Source organism: Bactrocera dorsalis, chromosome 1 (genome assembly GCF_023373825.1).
Source record: "Bactrocera dorsalis isolate Fly_Bdor chromosome 1, ASM2337382v1, whole genome shotgun sequence".
Taxonomy (NCBI): Eukaryota; Metazoa; Arthropoda; class Insecta; order Diptera; family Tephritidae; genus Bactrocera; species Bactrocera dorsalis.
Window position 1 is genome coordinate 19,856,413 of NC_064303.1, and position 10,015 is coordinate 19,866,427.

The window sequence follows — 10,015 nt, forward strand, 5'->3', positions numbered from 1 at the left end:
TTCATATAATCGGCTTACTGAACGTACTATCCGCGATACCATCACCGATCTTGAAATCCAGCATTTATTACTGGATAATAGGTGAAGAAAGAGGTAATCTTCAAAAAATAAATACGAAGGAATGTTATTTCGAATGACAATAAACATTCCCCATTAAATTTGAAGTTTATGAGCTTTTTCTTTAAAAACATAAGAAAGCTTGAAATAAATCACTTATTATGCTATACTCTAGTCGTTATGGTGATTTCGGAAATTATTTCTGTTCCTTGATTCAGATATGAAGAGAAGCTCACGTCGCAGGTTATCAGATATGTTTTTTTTTTGTTTTTGTCTTAGGTGGAATCGATAGACAGAACTTGAGAGACTATTCTAATGCCCTCACTGTAACCTACTCTAAGTGATTTTTACAAAAATGTTTCAAGTTACCATCTTGTATGATTAATGTTTACATCAAGTTTATTTGTAGTTATCGGTTAAGAGAACATGCATTACATAGGTCGCCTTTTATGTTTCGTCAACCTTAGTGTTTTAAATCGGCAACTCATAACATTTTCGATGTTACACATATTTAAAACGTGTTGACAATCAAGCGCCATTTGTGTTGTTTACAGTATTTTAAAATATTCATATTGGTCAAAGATTGGAATTAAATCGCGAACACTTTCGCGCGATTAGTTTTTACAACTTCAGACTTGTATTAACTCAGCAATAGTTCATCGACGTACTTAATTAATTTTTGACAATGAAGCTCAATCAAGGACCAGTATTTATCTATATCGTAGTTTATTCAATCGATGTTGTATATCACTCTAAGAGGAATTTCGTGTAGGTCGTCGAAAATCAACAGAACATAATTTGGTTTACATAAATATGATTCTGATATGAAAATCCGACCAGCAGATGCAAAACACATATGTAAAACTTGATAGAAGAAGAAAAATATTTCAAACTTTAAAACAATTTCACTTAAATCACTTTGCCATGGTTTGGCTGAGAACCGTATGACTTCTGAAATAAAATAAAATAACCGACTTTCTTCTGCAGACATTCTTCTATGGCACTATTTATGGCACCATTTATTGACGCTCTTTAATTCTACTTCGGTACAAATATTGCTCAACTTCGTCGACCATAGAATCAATATAATTGTGTATCACTACAAGTTTTATCTTTACAGCTTTTCTGCCTTCAGCCAAATTTTACTATGCGGTACAAGCACTATACTATATTTAGAAATCTCTAATTCTGTTGGTGTTTTCTCCGATAAGCTAAAGCGATAAGATTTTAGTAGAGTTATGAGGCCAACGCGCACTTGCATACGCCCAAAGCGAAGACCAATACAATTACGAGGTCCGTCACCGAAACCGAGAAAGGCTTGTGGGTGACGCTTTTGCATTTCATCCGGGTGGAAGCGTTCTGGGCGGAATTTCTTGGGATTATCATAGATAGCTGGGTCATAATGGATCTCTTTCACGGGTATGTAGATGCGTGTGCCCTTTTCAAGTATGATATCCGTATCGGGTATTTTGTAGTCGTCAATGGAGACACGATTGAGAGCGCCAAGTGCTGGAAACATACGTAGAGTCTCTGTAAGGGAAACACAGAAGTATGTTTTTAATATTATTATTTACATTAATTAAATAACATTACATTAATTCAATAATAACTAAGTTGACATCTATAATTTGCATTATATGTTGCTTTTGAAAAATGTATGTTTCAGGCCCTTCATAGTTGCATAGCCAATATTTCAACAGGTCAGCTTACCTGTTATAACTTGATCCAAATATGTCATCTCCATCATGGCTTCGTATGTTAACTCGCCGTTATGTTTCTCAAGAACGCTTTTAATTTCCGCTCTCAGCTTCTCCTGTACGTGGGGATTCTTCGCCAATTCATATAGCCCGTAACTCAAGTTACTAGAACTGGTCTCATAGCCCGCAGCAAAGAAAATATACACCTGTGCAGCCATCTCTTCAATACCCATTGCAGGCACGCCTTCTTTATCTTGTGAGTTTTTCAACTCAATTAACAAATCTATGAAGTCGTTACGCTGTATGTTTTGTTCCTCGCGCAACCGCAGTGTATCACGCACAAGTTGCACAACAAAATCTTCGACATCTTTTGAATGTTCCTTGACATTGAAAAATTTCAGATATTTGAAGAGAGCGGGATATGAAGTCATAAATGTACGTAGACGTATGGAGAAATATTTTGGATAAAAAATACGACGACCCATGCGACGAAATACCACATTCGGATCCTTCAAGCTATTGCACTCAACACCGAAGGCACAATGACCAATCACATCGGTTGTATAGCGACCCATTAAGTCATGTAGTTCAACATCACCACTCGATGTTTTGGTCAACTGTTTACTGAAAGCCTCCTCCAATTGTTGTGCCACCGTCAACAGCGTCGGAAACATAAACTTCATTTTCGCAGATGTGAAGGTCGGTGTTAGTTTCGTGCGCAATGGACGCCACCTTTCGCCATCCAAACGAAACAGGTGACGATTGATAATGCTCTCACTGCCCTTACGTTTTTCGAGGCGATCGGTGAATTTATTGAAATCCTTAATTAATATGGACTTCACCAAGTCTAAGTCCAGCGCAACGGCTATAGGCTTGGTAAAAACGTATGTACCGACTAACTTTCCTTTGCCACGAAATTCTTTATAAACTTCGTGTAACAGTTCCGTTTTATGTATGGTTTTTATGCGAAAGAGATTTCCAAGAAAATAATTCATTTTCAGCTGAGGTACACCAAGTAGCTCCCAATATTGATATTTGTAGCGTAGATAGCTGACCAGCAGCATGAAGATTGTGGAAAATATAATGAAGTAGAAATCCATCTTGAAACACTCGTTTTCCGGTTTAGATTGCTGTTAACACGACACTCTCATTTAATAATATTTTCCGCGGTTTTCTTTTTAGTTTCTGTAAAATTTTTCTTTAAATTTTTTAATTAAATTTTTTTACTGAAATATGTTTCGCGTGCTCTGCATTATGTATACTAATGTGGTGCAGGTCCACTCAGTAACTATTTATACGAAAACATCAGTGTCATCTGTCTTAGTGCATTGCACTTTGGATGGTATTTTTGTATGGCATTGTTATCGCATTGATAAGAGTGACTGTAGCATTTCTTGTTGTCTTGAAATTATGCTGTCTAATTATGTCTGCGATATCATAACTTGGCTATTACTGCGTAAACGGTGTCTGCGCCAGTACAGAAAGAAAGAAGATAACATAATATGCTTAGTCATGGTCTGGATTAGTAAGATCTTCAATATACAGTACCTGAGAGAACGATTAATGAAATTGAATGTCTACTATTCGTATATTCCAAAAAACCACTAAAAATTTCTGAAGAGAATGGTAAAAAGTGCAACAAGATTTAGAATTGACTGATTTCAATTGAGGACTTATTGGTTTTAATAATATTTAATAATATATTGGGTAGTCGAAAAAGTCTTTTCGTATTGTATGTCATACCACATAGTGTTGGAAAGGTGAGATTTAAGCTTCATTTGAGCAAAAAGAAATTAAATTCGGTTAAGTTGGAAAAAAGTTACTCCTCAAATATCTTACAGACCTCTTAGCACAACAGTCGCAAATTTTTCCTACAGGTTTGTTGAGTAGTGTTATCAGTGGGTAAAGAAATAACAGCGAGAAGCAAATCATAAAATGAAGAACAGCAGAGAGTCGTGGAGAAAAGAGTGTAGAATAGCGTGTAAAACGGCATTGTGGGCAACAACAAAGCAATGGTATGACGGAAAACGTATTGTAGCGATTTATACAAAGAGCGCAATGAGCAAAAATAGGTTTTACAACTGAGATATGTGATAAAACATTAACGTTGATCGTAGACATGCCATCGTCTTATCACACGGCCACTAAATTATTTAATAAAAATTATTTAAAATCAGCATATGCTGATTACTGTATGAATTAAATGGCTGCATTTTCCCCGGAAACATAAAATAGAGTTACTTGGATCATAAATGACATTTTGACGAAATCAGTCAATTATCCATGGTTATCAGACAATCTAATGTCGCTCAAATCTATCGATGCTGTTGTTGATGATAATGAAAACACAGGTGTGCCAATTGAATTTCTATATAAATTCTCTCCATAAACGCGCCGTCCTACAATCTTCGATTAAAGTTTGACGCATCTATTATGTTTCCTCTATTTTGTAACGGTACGCATTTGTCATCTTCGGATTAAGCGCATGAAGAAGATTAGATGCAAACGGATCCTTCAGTGGCACGCGGTCACGGATTATGAAAGTATCTTTTTTAAAAATGAAAGAAAGTTAACAATTGATGAAGTGCTTAATAGCAAAAGGACAAAATCTAAGTGGAAACTTGAAATTTTATTCCAAAAGTTCAACGTGACCATCGTCCAGCTGCTGTAATAGTTATTGGAGCGTGTACTGTAAGGACATTACACCTCTTCTTCTTCTTCTTTGACACTACAATAGTGGGTCGGTCTGAGCAGAAAACACAGAACTTCGCTAGTTGCCTTCATATTTTGCGAAATCATGGCAGTTGTACATCTCAAGTGCGGTCCCTATACACTTGACACTTTCATTGGATGCGTAGGCGCCCTTGTTTCCGGTGTCCCAGAAATGAAGGAACTTTTTGCTGGAGCATCATCTTCCATGAGAGTTAAATGATCTAACCATAGTTTTTTTATTTATTTAAGTCTATATGCAGATATGATTTAATCCACTGCAAGAAGACCGAGTGAAACCATAAAGATGATAATTTTTTATTTAGAATATTGTGTGAAACTTTATCAAAGGCTTCACAGAAATCTGTGTAGACATAATCTACCTGAAATCCAGTGGAGAATGCGGACATACAATAATCGCTAAAAACCGCTAAGTTTGACACAGTGGAGCGCTCAGAGACAAACCCATGCTGCTTGACATTAATTAACGATTTTACTGCAAAAAATAATTTATTTTTAACAGAATACTCAAAAATTTTAGAAAGTTTAGAAATAGGCCTGTAATTGGAGAACACACCCCTAAAGTGTAGGGGTAATGCATGCCAATTTCCAGTCAGAAATAAAATTCCCAGAGAAGAGAGACTTATTGAAGATAAGCATGAGAGCATATACCAAGGCAGTACAATTTTTTATAAGTACAGGCGGCGGCCAATCTAGATCCAATTTGGAAGAAGACTTAATATCACAAATAGCCTTGGCAATATCATTCTGTGAAAGACACAGTGTGCCAAAATTTATGGATGGGAAATTATTAGCCGAAAAAGTGGAACTAGTACTAGGATCATCGTGAACATAATTCGATTTGAAAAATTCAGCAAACAAGTTGGAGATTTCGCCAGGAATGCATGCTGACTTATCAACCCAGCGTAAGGCAGAGAAATGGCCGAACAGGCCCTTCTAGATTTTACAAAGTTCCAAAAGAACTTAGGATTCGACTTAATTGTAGACTCCGCACTATTAATAAACCTTTTATAGAGAAACTTATCCTATTCATTAAACAGTTTTGTGTAGTGCTTATTGTGCAAAGGAAACATGAGATTTAGTTGAAGAGAATTTTAGACGGAGCTGTATTTGTAAAATTATCAGCAACAATAGAGAGAGCGAAGCAGCAGACGGAGCGGCGGAGATTGCTTTCGGTGTAGCGGAAGCGAGATAATCCATACTCACATTATCAGTAGGAGCAGAAACAACAACGTTGATGACGGAGCATTTGTACCCACAATAGTCGTAGAAGTGAGAATGGAGTTAGCAGTAGTTGAAGCTGCAGAGAATGCTTTCGGTATAGCGGGAGTGAAATAATTCACACTCACATTATAAGCAGAAACAGCAACGTTAGACGGAGAAGCAATTGTAGAAGCATTTGTACCAAAAGCAGTCGCAGCTGTGAGAGTGAGGTAAGCAGCAGAGAGAGCATTCGAGACTGGTGCAGAGAACTTGCCGTTATCGGACAATTTCTTTTGCACAATGCAGATCTCTGATTTAAGTTCGTTACGCTTTACGATTAACGAATTTCGATCATCACAAAGTTGTTTTATTAATGTGAGCGCCTTCGATTGTTCACTTCTCAGTGAACTTACTTCCAAAACCAGAGAATTAAGCACCTCATTTACCTTATTAGGATTATTAGGTTCCAACAAAAGTTCAGTTACTTCTTTGTTAGATTGTTCAGCATTTTGTTGTTGCGATTTTAAAATATGAGAACACTGAGCATTGCGCACTTGGACTGAGCATGATCAACTCTATGGCGGCAAACACACTGCATTAATATAGAATAAATAATAGAACGCGGAGCAGAGAAAAAACCCGTCTGTTCACAGTGATGAACGATCACGGAATTTATAAAGTGTAATTTTATTCGTCGAGAGAGGGTTTCACTTCTTTATTGCCTACCATATCCAAAGTAGCACCTGTTGACCAGACTTATTTTATTCTTGATTTCCTGGCTTAGAGTTATTGGTGAAATTCATGCTGGTTCCGAGATACACAAAGTATCTAACTATTTAAAACTGTCAACCTTGTTCCCAAGATGCGAGGTTTCTTTGTATATAGCCTCCAAATACTTTGTCTTGCCCTCGTTTGCCACAAGACCGCCCTCTTCCGTTTCCTTATCCAAGTTGGAAATCACAACCAAATCATTATTCGCAATTGTCATGTGTACTATTCCAGCTTGTCGCCACCGGCTATAAATAGCTTAGCCGGAAATCCATCGGCTCCTGGTGTTTTGTTGTTCTTAAGACGCTTTACAGTCGCTCTCACTTCTTCTTTGTGCGGAGGCGGGACGACAATGCTGTCACTACAATTGTTGATGTGAATTCTTTTATTCTCGTCGCATCACTACTTTCGTTACTTAGCAGTTTCGTGCACTGTTCTTTCCAAAATTCCATCTCTACAGAGATCGACTCCGAAATTGAAAACTTCTGTTTGCTGTTTTACCTTGTGATAACATTTTCGGACCGAACTCCCGCTAGTCAACATTTCAAAGCAATTCGCGTTTCCTCTCTTTCTTTTCTTTTTCATTTCTCTGAAAAAGGGGTTCAAATTGAGTCAACAGTGTACACGTAGGGCTCTTTAATGGAGAATATTGGATCTTCCAGGCAATTTCTTCTCCAGCACACAAAGCAAAAGCCACGCAGCAGTGGCTCAAGAGAAATATTCCTCGTATAACAATTGCCTGCAGATGAGGGACTGTCTGGAAATACAGAAATCGTTAGACTATAGTTTGTGATCAGAGTTGCAGAGGTTGGCTTATCTAATACTCGGCTGAAAATTGGAGAGTCGCTCATCTATTATATCCATTATTACCCACGATAACCTTTATTCAAAATTTTATTACAGTTACATCTTTATAACGGCTTGAACTTGTAACAGAACTTATGACAGGACTCAGTGTATACCTATATACCATATAAATATATTTAACAACTTTAGTTAGAGCTATATATTGCACAGATCATTCGTCAACTACTGCAAACTGAAATGGTATGGAATGACATCCCTGAAAAATACCTGTTATATTAGACAGACAATAGTTCAATGTGTACTAGTAAATCCCAAATCTCTGAGTCGAAAACTACTTATAAGGAATCATACAAATCCATAAACATAAAAAGTAAAATATACTATTACTAAATACATTTGCCTAGCTTTATATTTTTTCTGCCTTCAACCACACTTTGCTACATGGCACGAGCACGATATGATCTTTAGAAATCTCCAATTTTGTTGGTGTCTTTTCTGATAAGCTGAAGCGATAAGATTTGAGCACAGTTATCAAGCCAACGCGCACTTGCATCCGCCCAAAGCGAAGACCAATACAATTACGAGGACCGTCACCGAAACCGAGGAAGGCTTGTGGGTGACGCTTTTCCATTTCCGCCGGATCGAAACGCTCCGGACGGAACTCATTTGGATTGTCATAAATATCCGGATCATAATGTATCTCTTTGGCGGGTATAAAGATGTTTGTGTCCTTTTCGAGTGTAATGTTGGTATCGGGTACTTTATATGCGTCAACGGAGACACGCGTGAGAGCGCCAAGTGCTGGATATTTGCGGAGAGTTTCTGTGAAGAGAAGGAACATTTGTTTCGTCTTTAGTTGATTATGAAACATTATTATGTATACATATTTAAATGGTTTTCAGTTACACGAAAAACTTATAGAGACCGCAAAGTCTGTTGAAATTCGCGTCAAGCGCAGGCATCCTAAACGATGACCACTTCTCTTGGACTTAGCAAGTGAACTCCCTCTGGTAAAAGAACAAACTGGGCTATCCGTGGCTTTTTGGCCTACCAGATTAACCTAACCGAACCTAAGTGTAATTTATAAGCAGAAATGTCTTTGCGCTTACCATTTATAACTTGATCCAAATAGGTCATCTCTTTCATAGCATCATATGTCAACTCGCCATTGTGTTTACTTAGCACCGTTTTAATTTCCTCTCTCAACTTATCCTGTACTCTTTGATTCTTTGCCAACTCAAATAGCCCATAAGTCATATTACTGGAGCTGGTCTCAAAGCCGGCAGCAAAGAATACGAACACCTGCGCCGCCAGCTCATCAATACTCATTAGAGGCACACCTTCCGAGTCCTTTGTATTTTTCAATTCAATTAATAGATTCATGAAATCTTTACGCTCCACCTTGTGCTCTTCACGATAACGCACTGTGTCATGCACCAAACGAATTATGAAGTCTTCGACATGATTGGGAATACGTTTCACCTTGAAGAGCTGTAGTATTTTAAACATAATCGGATAAGTGAGCATGAATGTGCGCCAACGTATGGAGTAATACTGCCGATAAAAAATTGTATGTCCTATGCGACGAAAGTCAGCATTCGGATCCTTCAAGCTATTGCATTCAATGCCGAAGACACAAGAACCAATCACATCGGTTGTATAGCGACCCATTATATCGTGTAATTCAATAACACCACTTGATGTTTTGGACAATTCTTTGCTGAATGCCTCCTCCAATTGTTGTGCTACCGTCAGCAGCGTGGAAAACATAAACTTCATTTTCGCCGATGTGAAGGTTGGTGAAAGCTTTATGCGTAGTGGACGCCATTTTTCACCGGGCAGTGAAAAAACATTGCTATTTAATGAGTTCGTCGGGTGATGGCCGCGTTCGATACGATCGGTAAATTTATTGAAATCCTTTATTAATATCGACTTTATCAGATCTAGATCGAGTATAATCGCAATTGGCTTGGTGTATATATATGTGCCGACTATCTTTGCTTTACCACGAAACTTTTGATAGACTTCGTGGAAGATTTCTGTTTTATGTATGGTTTTTATGCGGAAGAAGTTTCCATAGAGGAAATTCATTTTCAGCTGAGGCACACCACGTAGCTCCCAATATTGATATTTGTGGCGTAGATAGCTGATCACTAACAAAAAAACCGTGGAACATATAACAAAAAAGAAATCCATTTTGTATATGAAATTAGTTGGCGCGACTAAACTCGTTATTGATTTTCAAGAATTTCGTTTCAGTGAAGTTGAATTCAACGCGTCCGTTGTTGTAAGCTTCGCCACTGTTGGCTTTTAAGTAATCACTATCATTTAGTTTTGTAAAATATTTTGCATTTATATGAAAACAAACAATGAAATGCACAGTTTTATATGGTAGTCATATTGATATCGTGCCATAAACTACACTTTAGTGTTATCTGCATTTTACAATTACGAGTATACTATATAAAGTTTTTGTGTAATTGTTTGTTTTGCTGACTTTCATTTTATAAAGACAGTTAAGTGAGATACTTACAATTAGTTATCTTACATGTACCAAGAATGTATCTATTTATTCCATATACAAATAACGTGAAACTGGAATAGCCACAAAGTTTAATTTCAACGGACTGCTGACGTGACTATCCATCTTTATCGTTCTAGGGGTTCATATCGTGTATGTGGTCTTATTTATTATATATTTTTTTTTTATGGCATCAATTTATTATGTTTGTGTAGCATTTCTATACTCTAAA

At 37.2% G+C, this 10,015-nt stretch overlaps 2 protein-coding genes and 1 long non-coding RNA gene across 3 annotated transcripts in view; 1 reads left to right on the top strand and 2 right to left on the bottom strand.

The window, feature by feature from the left end:
* Positions 1 to 1,065: 1,065 nt before the first annotated feature.
* Positions 1,066 to 3,196, bottom strand: LOC125778720 (probable cytochrome P450 6a13). The gene is made up of 2 exons (XM_049457844.1): positions 1,768 to 3,196; positions 1,066 to 1,587 (listed from the first exon to the last, which is right to left on the bottom strand). The coding sequence occupies exons 1-2, from the start codon at positions 2,852 to 2,854 to the stop codon at positions 1,172 to 1,174; spliced, it is 1,503 nt and encodes a 500-aa protein (XP_049313801.1). The 5' UTR covers positions 2,855 to 3,196; the 3' UTR covers positions 1,066 to 1,171.
* The window catches only part of LOC125778740 (uncharacterized), a 28,533-nt gene continuing 20,837 nt past the window's right edge, over positions 2,320 to 10,015 (top strand). The window contains exon 1 of the long non-coding RNA XR_007422891.1: positions 2,320 to 2,453. This is a non-coding gene — a long non-coding RNA (uncharacterized LOC125778740). The remainder of the gene's footprint in view (positions 2,454 to 10,015) is intronic.
* On the bottom strand, positions 7,308 to 9,587 carry LOC105224048 (cytochrome P450 6a2). The gene is made up of 2 exons (XM_011202019.4): positions 8,372 to 9,587; positions 7,308 to 8,084 (listed from the first exon to the last, which is right to left on the bottom strand). Exons 1-2 carry the CDS (start codon positions 9,456 to 9,458, stop codon positions 7,669 to 7,671), a joined length of 1,503 nt encoding a protein of 500 aa, XP_011200321.4. The 5' UTR covers positions 9,459 to 9,587; the 3' UTR covers positions 7,308 to 7,668.

Excerpts from the sequence above, each read along its gene's own strand:
- LOC125778720 (XM_049457844.1), bottom strand. The coding sequence starts at position 2,854 with ATGGATTTCTACTTCATTATATTTTCCACAATCTTCATGCTGCTGGTC. Across the intron at positions 1,588-1,767 it reads TTTGGATCAAGTTATAACAG|AGACTCTACGTATGTTTCCA; the intron begins GTAAGCTGACCT and ends TTTCCCTTACAG.
- LOC105224048 (XM_011202019.4), bottom strand. The coding sequence starts at position 9,458 with ATGGATTTCTTTTTTGTTATATGTTCCACGGTTTTTTTGTTAGTGATC. Across the intron at positions 8,085-8,371 it reads TTTGGATCAAGTTATAAATG|AAACTCTCCGCAAATATCCA; the intron begins GTAAGCGCAAAG and ends TTCTCTTCACAG.